Here is a 17,921-nt window from a genome sequence, read left to right as displayed (position 1 = left end):
CACACACACAAAAGTAAGAAATTAGAAGTTATTTATGAAAAGCCAACAAGCTTAACATACTTTTTTTTTTTTAATTGAGACTATTTTGTGCACAGTAAAAGCCTTAGAGTTTGGGCAGATGCCTGCCATCAAGCACGTACTGCCGTAGTGAAGACAGTTAAGGGGGCCAGCGCGACTCATCCTGGAGTTCCTTTATCCTGTGGAGTCAGCCCCTTTCCGGTTGCCACTTGACAACCACTGGCCGTTTTCCTGTCTGTGGTTTACCTTTCCAGAATGTCGTGTCAGTGAAATCCTGTAGTATGTAGTCTTGACTATGGCTTCTCTCTCGGCTCGATGCCTTTGAGGTGTACTCCTCTGTTCCCACGGTCGTTCCTTTCTGTTGAGTAGTGCTCTCCTGGGTGGACGCACCACGGTTTGGTGACTCTCTCACCACTCGAAGGTTATTTGGGTACCCAGATTTAGTGGTTGTGAAGAAAACAGCTATATTCAGTTGCATACAGTTTTATGTATTAACAAGCTTTTCAGCTGGTGCCACGGCTCACTAGGCTAATCCTCCGCCTGCGGCGCCAGCACCCTGGGTTCTAGTCCCGGTCGGGGCGCTGGTTCTGTCCCAGTTGGCCCCTCTTCCAGGCCAGCTCTCTGCTGTGGCCTGGGTGTGCAGTGGAAGATGGCCCAAGTGCTTGGGCCCTGCACCCCATAGGAGACCGGGAGAAGACCTGGCTCCTGGCTTCGGATTGGCACCAGCCATAGTGGTCACTTGGCGGGTGAACCAATGGCAAAAGGAAGACCTTTCTCTCTGTCTCTCTCTCTCACTGTCTAACTCTGCCTGTCAAAAAAAAAAAAAAAAACAAAACTTTTCCTTCATAAATACCTAACAGTATTGCTGTCTTATATGGGGAAAGTATTTTTTATTTTTTTTTAAAGATTTATTTTATTTATTTGAAAGACAGTCACAGAGAGAAGGAGAGGCAGAGAGAGAAGTCTTCTATCTGCTGGTTCACTCCCCAAATGCCTGTAACAGCCAGGGTTGGACCAGGCCTTCATCTGGGTCTCCCACATGGGTGAGAGGTCCTTGGACCATCTGCTGCTTTCCCAGGCACGTTCCTGGGGAGCTGGGTTGGAAGCGGAGCAGCCAGGACTTGAACCAGCACCCCAGTATGGGATGCTGGTGTCACATGCAGCAGCTTAGCCCGATGTGCCGCAATGCTGGCCCCACTTGTTCTTGATTTTTAAGAGTTATTTTTATGTTATCGATAAACACTCTATCGCCTGTAAGTATATGGCTTTTGTTTTTATCCTGTTAATGTTTTTCTCATAAAATTGTAATGAAATTCATATTTTGCCATTGGTAGTATTCTTTGGTTTCAGATATAAGAAGTCTGCCTCATCCAACATTACCAAGATTTTGCTCTTTTTTTTTTTTTAAATAGTATGTTATAGTTTGAGGTTTTATATTTTAGACAGTTATCCATTTGAGTTATTAAGGTCCCCTTTTTTGCTTATGGGCATCAAATTATGTGTCCTTTTGACATTAAGTTTCTGTTGTACCTTTGTGAAAAATCCATTGGCATTACATGTGTGCGTCTTCCTGGCCTCTGCTCACTGTACAACCATGACTCTTAAAGCTTTAATAGAATGAAATCAGGTGGTTTTGAGTCTTGCAACCTCATTCTCTTTCAAAATTATTTTGGCTCTTCTAATTTATTTACCTTTCCATAGTTTTTAGAATCAGCTTTGTGATTCTAAAAGTAAGCTTGCTCGGATTTTTGTTAGGATTGTATTGAATATCTGAATGAGTTTGGGATTGACATCTTAACAATAGTGAATGTTCTAAACCATGGACATGGTATGTCTCTATTTCTTTAAGAATCCTTTCATTAGTAACTTGTAGTTTTCAGCATATAGGTCCTGTGCATATTTTATTATATTTATGCCTAAATATTCCATGTATTTTGGCGCTAATTAAATAGTGTTATTTTTCAAATTTTTATTTCCTATTGTTCATTGCTAGTATATGGAAATACAATTGATTTACGTTGACCTTGTCATCCTACAATCTTGCCAAAGTTCATATTTCAAGTAGCTTTTCTGTAGATTCTTTGGGCTTTTTCATGTAGACTCTCATGTTATCTACAAAAGCTTATTTTTCCTTGCCAACCTACATGTCTTTTACATCAAGTTCCACTATGATGTGGGAAAACTCTGCAAGGTTAGGTTTGGATGTCACAAGTCATGACATTAGTCCCCTGGAGGGGTCTGAGAAAGGTGAGGGGTGGGGACCGCTGTTCCCTGCAAGGTCCAGAACAGAGGGAGCAGATGTCCACACATTCTATGTGGAGGAGTCCTGCCAGCACGCGGCAAGGGGGCGTGGCGCGGCAGGCTGGCGGGTGATTTCATCAGGATCGTGAAGTAGACGGTGGATATTCACAGGACACGAGGCTCGTAGGTGAGAGAGACCAGATTGGTAGGGTTGACCTAATATAATTAGTCCAGTAGTTATAACTTCCTGAAAGATAACATGGGACCATATAATTTATATTCAAGCAGGATGATGCAAACAGAAAAATCAGCGGCGATTCAGGAAAGCCTGGGGCCTGTTTTAGTAATACCAATGACTGGTTCGTTGCTTGATCTGCCAGTGACCTTTCCTGTTCAGTTGACCTCCGTGCTGCCAGAGGGTCCTTCAAGGGTCCAGCTGAGATGTCAGTAGGTAGTCTAATGCAGAGTGCTACCAGCTGCCAGCAACTACTCTTTTATTAAGAGTCACCTCTTGGACTGTTTGGTATATGTCGTCGGCTAGAAGTTGTGACATCGTTTGGCTGAGCTACATCTGATTCAGGACTGAAAAGACCTAAAGGTGTGCCAGTTATACCCAAGGTTGCAGCGAGGCCCAGTTCAGAATCGATCATAGATGACCCCGTGTGAGAAGGGCATACATCCATGCATTCATGTGAGGGCCCGTTGTTTTCATAGCTGTATTTGATATCAGTTGTTGGTAGAGGCTAGGAGGAGTGTGGGATTTGTGAAAGGAAAATTAATAAAGGATCTGTTGAAGTCAAGTGAGGACCTGGGGAAATGGAGGAGCTGCTGGCTGGTTGACCAGAAGGATGGTGAGTGGTTAATGTGTATATCAAATACGTCCAGAAGCGTGGGACTAGTTGTACAAGTGGTTACCCAGGCTGGTGTGCCTGGTAACAGGCCCACTGTTGACGTTTTCATCCCTTGGGTGACATTCTGTGACTATTTAATAGATACTACCCAGGAAGCTGAAGAAAGCAGGTTGCTGGAATAGTGGAGAGTCAGACATGGACTATTGGACAAGGGGATGTCATCACTGGGGTCGAGTCGGGACTTGGTCTGAGAGCATTTATTACATCTACATCCCAACAACATGAGTGGTGGTGGAATTTGAGGCTTTGGTGTAGGGATAGTTTCACTCAAGGAATGGAAATAAGTTATGGGGCATCTGTGGGTATAAGTTGGTTAATTTGCTGGCCCTAACTTACACCAAAATGGCAAGATATGTTGCAGGAATAGAAGGGACAAGGGTAAATCAATTAATTGGGGGCTCCTTGATGAGGTGGAGGAGGTAACAGGCAACGGTAGGTCCTATGGGCTTGCACTGTCATTCATCAGGGTTTGGCATAAAGATCCACCGATAAGTTTTAGCTTCTTGCAGAATGTAGTATTTTGTAGGGGGCGGGGAGAAAATGGACTCGCAAATATTAAATGAGCAGGAGAGTTGGAGCATCAGTTACGTCTACAATGACGTTAGCGCTGTCTGGGCTGTGACAAAGGTGTAAGCAGGGCTGTATAGATGGCAGTGGGGAAGGCGAGCGAGGAGAAAGGGCAGCTGGAGCGAGGTGTGAAGCTCGGAGCTGAGGGGCACTGGAATCTTGCTTGATAGAGCTGAGCGTGAGATTGGACGTCTCGGGGTGTTGGTGTCAAGGCTGGTGCTGCAGGTGCGCTGAAGTCATCACTTGGGGTGAGGTCTTCGTTCCTGACTGAATGGCTGTTGTCTGACCTGTCACTTGTGATTGTCCTGCAGATGGTACAGGATAGATTCCTGACAGGAGTCCTGGGTTAGCCCAAGATCTCAGACAAAGTGGTACATCTGGGGAGTTATTACAAGTGTGAAGGCCACGGGATGTTCCCGGGTCCTTTTGGCCACATGTTGAGTGGCCATGTATGCATAGTGTGTGGGATGCAAGAAGCCCTAGGAGCACTGTGTGTGCAGGTCTGTACTTTGTCCTGTCCTGCTCTGTTTGCTATGGAGTCGGTTGTTAATGGGGAAGCTGTGAAGAGACGATATGTCCAAACAAGTGGAGATGACAAAGGAATTTAGTGCTGTTGAAAAGAAATAGGAGATTGGGGAAATGTCATTAAATGGAGAAGAGAGTTCCATCTGGGCATTGTCGAGTGGCCAGAAATAAGAGGAGACAAGTGCCTTGCATTTTGGCAGATGCCTTAAGAACTACAGGTTGAAAGTTCAGGGTAGGGGGCCAGCGCTGTGGCACACCGGGTTAACGCCCTGGCCTGAAGTGCCGGCATCCCATATGGGCACCGGTTCTAGTCCCAGCTGCTCCACTTCCGATCCAACTCTCTGCTATGGCCTGGGAAAGCAGTAAAAGATGGCCCAAGGCCGGCGCCGCGGCTCACTAGGCTAATCCTCCGCCTAGCGGCGCCGGCACACCGGGTTCTAGTCCCGGTCGGGGCGCCGGATTCTGTCCCGGTTGCCCCTCTTCCAGGCCAGCCCTCTGCTGTGGCCAGGGAGTGCAGTGGAGGATGGCCCAGGTGCTTGGGCCCTGCACCCCATGGGAGACCAGGAGAAGCACCTGGCTCCTGGCTCCTGCCATCGGATCAGCGCGGTGCGCCGGCCGCAGCGCGCCGGCCGCGGCGGCCATTGGAGGGTGAACCAACGGCAAAGGAAGACCTTTCTCTCTGTCTCTCTCTCTCACTGTCCACTCTGCCTGTAAAAAAAAAAAAAAAGAAGAAGATGGCCCAAGTCCTTGGGCCCCTGCACCTGTGTGGGAGACCTGGAAGAAGCTCCTGGCTTCAGATCGGCGCAGCTCTGGCCGTTGCGGCCATCTGGGGAGTGAACCATCGGATGGAAGACCTCTCCTCTCTCTGTGTAACTCTGATTTTCAAATAAATCTTAAAAAAAAAAAAAAAAAAAAAAGGCCGGCGCTGCAGCTCAATAGGCTAATCCTCTGCCTGCAGCACTGGCACCCCAAGTTCTAGTCTTGGCTGGGGCGCCGGATTCTGTCCCGGTTGCTCCTCTTCCAGTCCAGCTCTCTGCTGTGGCCCTGGAAGGCAGTGGAGGATGGCCCAAGTGCTTGGGCCCTGCACCCGCATGGGAGACCAGGAGGAAGCACCTGGCTCCTGGCTTCGGATCAGCGCGGTGCGCAGGCCACAGCGCACCAGCTGCTGCGGCCATTGGGGGATGAACCAACGGAAAAGGAAGACCTTTCTCTCTCTCTCTCTCTCTCTCTCTCTCTCTCACTGTCCACTCTGCCTGTCAAAAAAGAAAAAGAAAAAAAAAGAAAGAAGGTTCAGGGTAACTAAGGCAATTGACAAAAGAGTGAACCATGGGGCCGGCACTGTGGCATAGTGGGTAAAGCCACTGCCTGCAATGCCAGAATCCTATATAGGCGCCGATTCGAGTCCTGGCTGTTCCTCTTCTGGTCCAGCTCCTTGCTATGGCTCGGAAGGGCAGTAGAAGATGGCCCAAGTGCTTAGGCCCCTGCACTCACATGGGGGACCTGGAAGAAGCTCCTGGCCCTGGCTTCGGATCAGTCCCCCTCTGGCCATTGTGGCCGTTTGGGGGAGTGAACCAGCAGATGGAAGATCTTTCTCCCTGTCTCTCCCTCTCTGTCATTCTACCTCACAAATAAATTAAATCTTCAAACAAACAAACAAACAACCATAAATCCAATCCTCTGGCCCTGCTGACAGGAAAGGGCCAGGTCACTTTGCAGCTTTTGCTTGCTTTTCTCAAGGCAAGTTTCTGGAACTCGCAAGCAAGCATTACTTACCGACTGAATCAGGCAGATAGACGCGCTAATCACATGTCATTAGCTTTTGTTCCATCTAAGGGGAGTATTTTATATCACCGCTTCTGTTTCAAAGGAAAACAACACTTAGCTACAGATAATTCCAGGTCAGCGCCAGTGCTTCATGCATTCAGTGTAACACCATACAATCATCAACTGGAAGAGGTTAGATTTTTTTTAATTGACTTTGACAGAAAGTTTCTACTTTATATTAAGTTAGAAAAAATGGATATGGAACATGGGACTTTATTTTTTAAAAAGAGTTTTTATTTATTTGAAAGGCAGAGTTTAGAGAGAGAGGGAGGGAGAGACAGAGAGGTCTTCCACCTACTGGTTCACTCCCCAAATGGCCACAATGGCTGGAACTGGGCTGGTTTGAAGCCAGGAGCTTCTTCCAAGTCTCCCATGTGGATGGCAGGGACCCAAAGACTTGGACCATCTTCTGCTGCTTCCCTAGGCACACCAGCAGGGAGCTGGACCAGAAGTGGAGCAGCCAGGACTGGAACTGGCGTCCATACAGGATGCCACTGTTGGCGGGCAGTGACTTAATCCACTATACCATAACACTGGTCCTGAGATTTAATTTTTAAAAGATTTGTTTATTTGAAAGGCAGAAAGAGAGATATCTTCCATTTGTTTGTTCACTCTTTAAATGGCCAAAGCCAGGAACCAGTAACTCCATCCTGATCGCCACACCAGTAGCAGGGGCCCAAGTGCTTGAACCATTGGCTGGATTGGAACTGCAGAGGCTGAGACTTGAGGCAGCACTTGGATATGGGATGCTGGCGTTGCCACTGGCGGTTTAACCTGCTGTGCCGATGGTGAGGATGTGGGATAGACAGGGGTCAGTAAAGGAAAGGGATCCTGATGAGGCCGCTCTGGTGCCTGGGGAAAGTGGGGGAGCTGAACTGGGACGGGCCGGGCTGCCGTTTTTAGCGGTGTAGGGCCATGGCCTGAGACTGATGCAAGCTACTTAGCTCCTGGAGTAAATGTAGCCGGGATCCACACCCCCGCGACAGTGAGATGCATGTTTATGGCGAGAAAAAAATAGTTATTTTCAAGGGGAAATATTTTAGATAGATTTTTCTTACTTTATATTAATATACTTTAACAAAAAAAAAATACAAAGGGAAAACCTCTTAATAATAAAACATGCTCCCTCACCTGAGGGACTCAGTGCTGTCACATCAGGTCGTAAGCTTCGAGAGACTGACTCCCAGGTCAGCGTCCTCAGTAGTCAATTTGCTTTGGGATATTCGGCAATATGCGTACGTCTTTCTCTGCAATTTGATACTAATACCAGAAAAAATTTAAGTTGTCTATGCGAACACAGCTTCCCCTTTGGCCCCGTCAGATGGCCGTCGTCTGTCCTAAGAAGCCAACCAACGGCATCCCATGGTCCAGAAAAGGGACTGGTGCTGCCCTCTCTCCTGGGGGCCTCCCCACTCTGTCAGTTTCAGCCTCAGGCCGTCAGATCACACAGTGCCCTCCTTCCGGTCCTCTGCTGGCCTCTCAGCGGTCATTCCTGTTAACTCCTTGACGGCTGTCCTCTAGAGCGAGTGGCGGATGGAAGACCTCTCTCTCTGTAACCGACTTTCAAGTGAATCAGTTATATTTATATATGCAGCTCCCCTAACTTGCTCCTGAAATCCTGCTGTCGTAAGCGGGCCTTGGGACGTCAGGAAGCCGAGTTCATGGGACATTTTCGTTGGACGACTCAAGAAGACCTAAAGCAAAAAGTCTCCAGTGCAGGTACCCTTGTGACTGCCCAGAGGTAGGGAATGCGGGGTTAATTCCGAATGGGCCTTGCAGGAAGTGTAACCCAGGAGCTCCGTGCAATCCCAACCTTGAGCAGGCGCAATCCCAACCTTGAGCAGGCGTGAGACTGGAAAGTGTTTTGGAGGGAGGGGGAGGGAGGGACTTGGCTTTGGCCCGGGACAGCCACCCGACGAGGGGGGCCTCGGGGAGCCCGGGGCGCAGGTGCACGGGGTGGCCCTGGTGCGGACGAGCGCGCGTCCCCCTCAGAATGTGACGGCCCACGAGCAAGTTCCCTGATGCCACGCGGCTCCGTGGAGAGGACTGCTTTTCCCTTGTTCGTGGAGGCGGGCGTGAGCCCCGGGAGCGCGGATTCTGTGTGCGGAGGCGCCTCCTGCAGAGCGAGCCCAGGAGGCCGCGGGTTCTTCCCAGGAGCAGTCGCGGGTGCCCGTGCGGGGAGCAGCGTCTCTCGGGGGCCTCGCGCGACTCATTTCCCGCTTTCTGGGGCTGTCCCTAGGCCGCGTTCCCCTTCCCGGGCCCTGCGGACGTCCGGACGCTCCCGGGTCCCCGCACGAGGGAGAGGAATGGCCGCCTTCGAGGTAAGGGTGGTGACACTGAGGGCCAAGGAGGACCGCAAATAGCAGAGAATCTGCGCACCTGCGGCTGCCTTTTCCCCGTCTGATTCGACTGCGCTTGGTTCTGTCTCTCTGATTATTATATATTTTATAGAATAGAGAAGTTAGTGGGGATGAACAATTTTCCCACGTTACTCCCCCGCTCACAAACTAGGTTTTGAAAGTCTCTCAAGCTCTTTTCATCATGTACGTTGGTGACTATATTTTTATGCATAATTGCAAAGATTTTTTTTGCACCAAAATTCTTATCTCTTAATTCTGTTTTCCATGAACTTTTTGAGGTACCCTTATATATCTCATTTTATTATTAAGAGATTTATTTATTTATTTGAGAGGTAGCATTACAGAGAGAGAGGGAGAGACAGAGAGATCTTCCATCTGCTGATTCACTGTCCAAACAGCCTCAGTGGCTGGGGCTGGGCCGGGCCAAAGCTTTGAACCTGGAACCCCACCCAGGGTCTCTTAAGTGGGTGCAGGGCCCCAAGCACTTGGGCCGTCTTCTGCTGCTTTCCCAGGACCAAAGCAGGGAGCCGGGTCGGAAGTGCAGCAGCCGGGAACTTGAACCTGCGCCCATGTGGGATGCTGGTGGCACAGGTGGTGGCTTAACCCCCGTGCCACAACACAGACCCCATGTAGCTCATTTTCAATTGTGACATTTTAAATTTCACGTGGAAATGTTCGCGTTTTTGATTGCATCGTGTTCCTGTTGAGTTGTGCGCCTCTGGAGTCTTAGCTGCTTCCCCCCTACAGACAGGTGACAGGCACATCACTGTGTTAAGTGACGCTGCAGAGGTGCAGCCTGCTGGTATAACCTTTTCCCAGACATCAGTTATGAAAAGAATAACCAGGGGCCGGCACTGTGGCGTAGCGAGTAAACCCGCCACCTGCAGCACCAGCATCCTATATGGGAGCCAGTTTGAGACCCAGCTGCTCCACTTCCGATCCAGCTCTCTGCTGTGGCCCGGGAAGGCAGTGGAAGATGGCCCAAGTCCTGGGGGCCCCTGCACCTGCATAGGAGACCTGGAAAAAGCTCCTGGCTCCTGGCTTCGGATCGGCGCAGCTCTGGCTGTTGCAGCCATACGGGGAGTGAACCAGCAGATGGAAGACCTCTCTCTCTGTGCCTCTGCCTCTCTGTGTAACTCTTTCAAATAAATAAAATTAATCTTTTTTTTTTTTTAAAAGAATGACGCTTCTGGCCTGTGCTGCACTGGCTGCCCTGCAGCCGAACATCCAGGCACGGCGCAGCCACAGACCCGGCGAGAGGTTTTCACACAGGAAGAGCGCCATCCTGGTTCCTCGTCCCCTTAGGCCCGTGTTGGTGTGGTTTACGGGTCACCTCTTTGTCCCATTGGCAGCGAGCCGTTGGTAAGTTGGATTGAAAACGTCTCGAGGGACAGACCTGAGCCACCTGGTTAAGTGGCTGCTCACGACACCCGCATCCTTGTCGGAGGGCCTGGTTCCCGGCTCGGCTCGTCCCCTGCCGACCCAGCTCCCTGTGACGTGCTCTGTGTTGCTGACTGAATTGCTGCCTGTTTCTCGGGCAGGATGCGTCACAGTTCTAGCACATTCTAAGTAGAATCAGCAAGGGCACGAAGTGAGAATACGAGGGCGGCTGTCGTGGCTGTGGGTTTCACGAGGCTGAGGATAAGATGGTTGCGAGGCTTAGACAGGATAGGAGAAAGTCCACAGATGGATTAAGTCCCTGCAGACCTAGGCCAGCTCCCCGCCCAGCCTCCTCTTCTTGGTCACGGTGATGGCTGTCGGGGGTTAAGATCTCTGCTGATGTTCCGTCTCTGCTGCAGGAGGCGGTGACCTTCCAGGACGTGGCCGTGGTCTTCAGCGAGGAGGAGCTGCGGCTGCTGGACGCGGCGCAGAGGGCGCTGTACCGCGAGGTGATGCTGGAGAACTTCCGGAACCTGCTGTCCGTGGGTGAGGACGGGCGCGCTCGGACACTCGGTGTCACCCTGTGCAGTGACCTTGTGTGTCCAGGGGTCAAGGCTCTGGAGGTCTTGAACTTGACTCTCCTACTGATAAATTTTAGTGCACCAGGATAGAAAGTGTCAGAGTGTCTCAGGAGGAAGGAAACACATTGTAGCCAACGCTGGCCAGCTGCAGCAACAGAGAGAGAGGTCTTCCATCAGCTGGTTCACTCCCCAGATGGCCCCAACAGCCTGAGCTGAACCAGTCTGGAGCCAGGAGCCAGGAGCTTCCTCCAGGTCTCCCAGGTGGGTACAGGGGCCCAAGGACCTGGCCCATCTTCTTCTTCTTCTTCTTCTTTTTTTTTTTTTTTTTTTTTTGACAGGCAGAGTGGACAGTGAGAGAGAGAGACAGAGAGAAAGGTCTTCCTTTGCCGTTGTTCACCCTCCAATGGCTGCTGCAGCTGGTGCATTGCGGCCGGCGCACTGCGCTGATCCGATGGCAGGAGCCAGGTGCTTCTCCTGGTCTCCCATGGGTGCAGGGCCCAAGCACTTGGGCCATCCTCCACTGCACTCCCTGGCCACAGCAGAGAGCTGGATCAGAAGAGAAGCAGCCGGGACTAGAACCAGCGCCACATGGAAAGCTTAGCCTATGTGCCACAGCGCTGGCCCCTACGTGCTACAGCGCTGGCCCCAGGGATGGGTTTTATACTCCAGACTTACATATGTGTCACAGGCCTAAAATACTAGTGTTTCCTCAGTGTCACTTTAAGAATGAAAAACACTGCCTTTTTTTTTTTTAGATTGATTTATTTATTTGAAAGTCAGAGTTACACAAAGAGAGGAGTGGCAGAGAGAGGTTTCCCATCCGATGGTTCACTCATCAATTGGCCGCAACCGCTTGAGGTGTGCTGATCCAAAGCCAGGAGCCAGGAGCTTCTTCCGGGTCTCCCATGTGAATGTAGAGGTCCAAGGACCTGGGCCATCTTCTACTGCTTTTCCAGGCCATAGCAGAGAGCTGGATCAGAAGTGGAGCAGCTGGGACTCGAACCAGCGCCCATATGGTATGCCAGTGCTTCAGGCCAGGGCATTAACCTGCTATGCCACAGCGCCAGCCCCAAAAAATACTGCTTTCAATGACCTGGTGGTCTGTATGCAGTAGGAACCCAGATTTCCAGTAAGTTGCAGCGTTAGTGAGTTTGTTTTAAATGTGACTTTGCCTGTTCACAGGTGTCACCCCTTCACACCTGATCCATCCCACTCAGAAAACAGGAAAGGGCTGGACGTGAAGACAGCAACCCAAAGAGAAAGGGGATCAGGTGAGATATAGCAGCAGGAGTCCTCATAGAAACGTTCCTGTTTCTCTTCTCTCCACCACTGCTGCCACCATGTGGTGCGAAATGTTTGTTGTTATGCTGCACTGGCTTCTTGCCCCAACCCCACTCCCCTTTTAAAGACTATTTATTTGAAAGGCAGAGTGACAGACACAGAGATCTTCCCTCCGCTGGTTCACTCCCCAGGTGTCTGGGCCAGGCTGAAGTCAGGAGCCAGGAGCTTCATCCGGGTCTCCCACGCGGGTGCAGGGGCCCAAGCACTCGGGCCATCTTCTACTGCTTTCCCAGGCCGTAGCAGGGAGCTGGATCGGAATGGGGGCAGCCGGGGCTCGAACTGGCACCCACATGAGACGCAGCATCACGGGTGGCGGCTTAACCCGCTGCGCTACAACGCTGGCCTTTGATTTCTCTCTGCCTCCCTCTCACACAATCCCTCTTCACTACTCTGCGTCCATCCAGACGTACAGTCTTCCGTTTCAGGTCAGCTGACCAGCAACCTTGAGCCCCCTGGGTCCTTTAGCCTGACGTCCTCAGGCCCTGCGAATGGGGACGGGAGTTCTTTAGGGGCAATTCTTCTGCCTGACGCTTCCGCCTGGCGCCCGTATGGCCCCTGCGCTCTGCCTGGAAAACAGCTCAAACCATCCAGTGCTGCCTTCACTTCCTTCAAAACTCGCTGCAGTTTTATTTTTATCAGAAAAACCTTTTCTGAGCGCCTCATTGAAAAGATGGCCACTCGCACCCAGCCCTGCGTCATGTCGGCTCTCCTGGATTTTTTCGCTCGCTCACCACCTCTCTCTCCCCGCTGCGGCGTGATGGCCACGAGTGGAGGAGCTGTGTCTGTGTCACTTGTTGGTTGTTCCAGCCTCAGGGCCTGGAGCGGTCCCGGGCCGTGGCAGCTCCCTGGAAACCGGTGTGTTCTGGAAGGGCGAGTGTGCCGCCTGCAGGGCTGCCGCAGGTAGCTGGCGGGTGTAGGCGAGGCAGAGGGAATGGGGTTGTGGAGCAGGATTTGTTCGCTGGTGGCCGCCTCTCCACCTTGGCGTGCGTGTACACCGTGGTCGTGAGCACCGAGCAGAACGCCTGCCCGGTTGCTCTCCCGCGTCCCCTGTAGGGCGTCTGTTTACTTCTGGACAGGGTTACGTTCTGAGCGAGGATTCTGGTGCCGACTTGGTAGCAGCCCCACAGAAGGAAAAGCCGATTCTCGGGGCGTTAGGCCGTGGCCAGGCAGCAGACTCGGTTCCCTGAAGGCGTCTCCCGCCTGGAGCGCCTGTCCCTGTCCCTGTGTCCAGGCCTCCCAGCCCTGTGCTGCAGGGGAGGACTTAAGTCTCGCGGCTGAATGTTGCCTTTTTCTCCGATTCAGGAATACGTTGTGCCTTTATTTCCTACAGATATCGCCAATATACAGATTTCATGTGATTTTCCCTACGTTTTTATAAAAGACTTTGTTTTCTGTGTAACTAACTGACATGATAACCTGGGAAAAATAGAAACTTCTGCTTCAAACTCATCACGTCCTTTGAGAGACTTTTAAGGGTCAGCTTGTTAAATACAACCGTTAGCCACAGTGCCGTCCACGAGGGACTTACGCACCTGTTAGCATTTTTCCCACGTGTCTCCCAGTGGGTACCTTCTAGAACCAAAGGCTCAAGGTCTTTTGAGCGTGGGCCACATGAAGAAACGCACCTTTCCCACGAGCAGAAGCAGGGTTTCACGGGCGCCTAGACGCACGGCGTGGCTTCAGTACGTGCTCCACGTGACCCCTTTCCTGCAGGGGTACGGCTCGCAGAGTTCCTCGCCTGGCCCCTTTTTATTTCTGAATGCTCGTGTCCAGCTTTTAAATGAATTCGCTCCTCACGACAGGGTTTCAGCTTTGACTTTGCGAAGCTGTTGTGAGACAACGGTTCTTCCATGTCCCAGGCTGCAGCAGGAGCCAATGTGCGGCGCCCCCTCCTTTCTTTTCCCTCTAAGTATTTTTTGCCATCTTTGATTTTTTTTATTTTTGTCTCCTTTGTTTCCCGCCTCTGTGGGTTTTCCTGCCATGCGCTGTCCCTTTGATATTTCAAATAGCTGACTTGGAAAAGAAGTTTTCCCACCGGGACTTGGCTGCAGCCCTCACGGGAAAGTCCACCTGGGAGCCATCTGTCCATTGCTGAACTCTGTTGTATTGTTGTGGGCCATGCTCATAGGTAGGAAGGTGTAAGACAGGGGTCGTGTCCAAGATGCAAAGTGCTGTCCCTTGTCGCCGCTGCACCGTGGTGGGAAGGACGTGCGCACTCCAGACGGCCAATGAGAGGGCGCGTCTGGTGGTGGAAAGGTTCCAGGGGCCGGAAGTTACCTGGGAGAATTGGGTGGGGACCAGGCTCGCCATCACTCACCGGGCAATGAAGAAGGCCTCGAGGCTGAGCTGAGGCTGAGCAGAGCCCACCCGGGTGGCTGGCAGGGAACAGTCCTGCTCGTGGGAGTCGCCGCCTCGGGCCAGCTCTAGGAGTTGACGCTGTGACCCCTCCTGCTCCGGGACTCCGTCTAGGTGGGAAAAGATTAAATTCCAGCTCTGCATTTTTTTCCCCTGGAGGTCTGACTTCCTGTCAGGTTGTGGAATGATGTGTGTTGCTAGTTCAACTTTCCGTTCCTTTTGTCCTCATAAAGGCCCTGTAAGAGCCGGAACTCCAGTTCCCCTCTGCTTACACACCTGCTAGGCGTGTTTTAGTGTGTGTTAGGGGTCCCGACACATTGCCATCCCAGTCGCCTAGACGTTGAAGTCGCTTTCCGATGAAATGACCACGGCAGAGCTACATAGAGGCTGCTTGTCGGGTGTCCACTGAAGCAAAGCAAGAGGTGCCTGTTCACAAAAACGTTTCGGGGGCTGGTGCTGTGGGGTACTAGGCTAAGCCTCCACCTGCGGTGCCGGCATCCCATATGGGTGCCGGTTCAAGTCCCAGCTGCACCACTTCCGATCCAGCTCTCTGCTGTGGCCTGGGAAGACAGTAGAGGATGGCCCAAGTCCTTGGGCCCCTGCACCTGCGTGGGAGGCCCAGAGGAAGCTCCTGGCTCCTGGCTTCAGATCAGCACAGCTCCAGCAGCTGTGGCCATTTGGGGAGTAAACCAGCGGATGGAAGACCTCTCTCTGTCTCTCCCCCTCTCTGTAACTCCACCTCTCAAATAAATAAATAAAACCTTTAAAAAAATTTTCCAGAGAAAATTATTTATATGTCTGAAGGAGGGAGGGAGAGAGAAAGCGCACACTCCCACCTACTGGTTCATTCCCTAAATGTTCACAGCACGGGGGCTGGGCTGGGCCAAAGCCTGGAGCTGGGGTCGCAATGGAATTGGTAACAAGAACACAATTACTTGAGCTGTCACTGGTGCTGCCCTGCGAGTTGGAGTCCTTGCTGGAGCTGGAACCAGGCATCCACGCAGTTATCCTAACTGCAGCATAATTGCTAGGTCAAAGGCCTGCCCTAGAAGTCCTCTCTTAATAGATTACTTGTTCATTTGAAAGGCAGAGTGACAGAGAGTAAGGCACACACACACACACACACACAGAGCGCTCTTTCATCCACTGGTTCACTCTCAAATAGCTGCAACAGCCAGAGCTGTCGGGGCCAAAGCCAGGAGCCCAGAATCCCATCCAGGTTTCCCATGTAGTACCGGGCCATCCTCTGCTGCTCTCTCAGGCGCATGAGCAGGGAGCTGGATTGGAAGTGGAGCAGCGGGGACTCAAATGGCACCCAAATGGGATGCCGACGCTGCAGCTCGGGGGGCTTTAACCTGCTGTGCCATGGCGCCTGCCCCGCGTATTGTATGTTTTAAAATGAAGTCTTTGACTGCTCTCATGCAGGAGACTTGGTGTCACACAGGTCTATTGAAGCTTAATGGAACGGGGTGGGTGTTTGGCGCAGCGCCTGCAATGCCTGCGTCCCACGTGGGGGCGCCTGAGTTTGAGTCCCAGCTCCGCTTCCTGTTCCAGCTTCTTGTTAATGCACACCCTGGGAGGCCGAAGGTGTTGGCTTAGGGAGTTGGGTCCAAGCCCTTGCCACCCATGGGGGAGACGATTCCATTGAATCCTCTTCCTGGCTTCAGCCTGGCTCACCCTGGCTGTTTTGGGCATCTGGGGAGTGACCCAGTGAATGGAAGATCTTTGTCTCTGCCTTTCAGATGAAATGGAAATCCATCGTAAAGCCTAGTGGGGGTGGCCAGTGGGTCACTTCCTGCACCTCTGGACACGCAGATCGGAGACCGTGACGCCCAGTGAAGAAGACAGATTGAACCTTCTCAGGTCCGTTAGGTGTCGGTGCTTTACCTAAGTGTGACGTCCTGAAGACTGTGCCGAGCCTCTGAATTCTCTGTCCCTGCAGCAGATCGGACCCACGGTGAGACGGGGACGGTCCCAGAAGCAGAGCTGCGTGAAGAGCGCTCTCGTGAGCAGATCTGGGAGCACGCTGCAGGCGACTCAACCAGACTCCAAGACCCCGCGCTGCGTCATCTTTGGTTCCCCAAACCAGGTGATTCGTCCTGCCAGGTTGGGACAGGACTGTGCTTGACCCTCCCTGGACAAACATCTCTCCAGGATAATGAGCGTAAGAAGTTCTCTGACGGCGCCAGCTTTGTCCTCCACGCACAGTCACACCTGGGAGAGAAGTCTCATACGTGTGCCGAGTGTGGGAAAAGCTTCCGTTAGAGTTCAGCTCTTCGTGTTCATCAGAGGGCCCACAGGGGTGAGAGACGCTGTAAGTGTGCCGAGTGTGGTAAGGAGTTCAGCCAGAGCTGTGTCTACAAGCCCACCAGAAAGTCCACACCGTGGAGAAACCGTGCACATGCGCAGAGTGTGGGAAAGGCTTCAGCCGCAGAGCCACGCTCACCGTGCACCACAAGCTGCACACGGGAGAGAAACCTCACACTTGCAAGGAGTGCGGGCGGGCCTTCGTGCACGCGTCCCACCTGCAGGAACATCAGAGAATCCACACCGGGGAGAAGCCGTTCCAGTGTGACTTGTGTGGCAAGAACTTCCGCCGGAGATCAGGGCTCGATAACCACTGCACGGTGCACGCGGGAGAGAAGCCGTACGGATGCGCGGAGTGTGGGAGGCGCTGCACCTGCAGCTCGAATCTGCACATCCACCAGAGGGTCCACACGGGAGAAAAACCCTACAAGTGCGCAGAATGTGGCAAGAGCTTCATTCAGCCTTCGCAGTTTCAGGCCCACCGCAGAATCCACACGGGAGAGAAACCGTACGTGTGCAAAGTGTGCGGCAAGGGCTTCATGTACAGTTCAAGTTTTCAGGCCCATCAAGGAGTCCACACTGGGGAGAAGCCGTACAGGTGTGACGCGCATGGCAAGAGCTTCAGGATGAAAATCCATGACCAAGTCCACTTGGTGGTCCACACTGAGAGAAACCTGATAAATGTGAGATATGCCAGAAAGCCTTCCGGCAGAGTTCGTATCTTAAAATCCACCAGAAGGCCCACAGCGTAGAGAAACCTTACAGGTGTGAGGAGTGCGGGCAGGGCTTCAATCAGAACTCACGCCTTCAGACTCACCGGCTCGGCCACACTGGGGAGAAGCCCTACAAGTGTGACGAGTGTGGGAAGGGCTTCCGTCGGAGGGCAGATCTGAAGATTCATTGCAGGATCCACACGGGGGAGAAACTGTACCACTGTGAGGACTGCGGGCAGGTGTTCTGGCAGGCCTCAAATCTTCTGGCCCATCAGAGGGTGCACAGTGGCGAGAAACCATTCAAATGCGACGCCTGCGGGAAGGGCTTTGGTCGGAGTTCCCACCTCCAAGCCCATCAGAAAGTGCACACGGGAGAAAAGCCGTACAGGTGCGAGGCGTGTGGCAAGGGCTTCAAGTGGAGCCTGAATCTGGCCATGCACCAGCGGGTGCACACGGGAGAGAGGCCGTACAGGTGTGGGGAGTGCGGCAAGTCCTTCAGTCAGGCCTCCAGCCTTCAGCTGCATCAGAGCGTCCACACTGGGGAGAAGCCGTACAGGTGCGGCGAGTGTGGCAAAGTCTTCAGTCGGTCGTCACAGCTGCGGTCACATCAGAGAGTGCACACGGGGGAGAAGCCGTACAGCTGTGCCGTGTGTGGGAAGACCTTCAGCTGGAGGTCCAACCTTACGATTCATCACAGAATCCACGTTCGTGATAAGTCTTACAAAAGCAATAGGGGTGGGAAGGACAGAGAAACCACAGAGGAAAAAAGTTCTATAAAGTGATTTTTTGGAGACTCAA

General features: G+C 52.2%; 1 protein-coding gene across 1 annotated transcript; it reads left to right on the top strand.

Moving 5' to 3' along the window:
- The first annotated feature begins 8,392 nt into the window (after nucleotides 1-8,392).
- LOC100352369 (zinc finger protein 234) lies at nucleotides 8,393-17,921 on the top strand. Its single transcript, XM_070063498.1, is given in 7 exon segments — nucleotides 8,393-8,407; nucleotides 9,752-9,808; nucleotides 10,246-10,382; nucleotides 11,590-11,678; nucleotides 16,046-16,456; nucleotides 16,459-17,073; nucleotides 17,076-17,921. Coding segments are annotated over 7 exon segments (2,154 nt in total). The 3' UTR covers nucleotides 17,906-17,921.

This window comes from Oryctolagus cuniculus, chromosome 18 (genome assembly GCF_964237555.1).
Source record: "Oryctolagus cuniculus chromosome 18, mOryCun1.1, whole genome shotgun sequence".
Taxonomy (NCBI): Eukaryota; Metazoa; Chordata; class Mammalia; order Lagomorpha; family Leporidae; genus Oryctolagus; species Oryctolagus cuniculus.
This window is presented reverse-complemented; position numbering and strand designations above follow the sequence as displayed.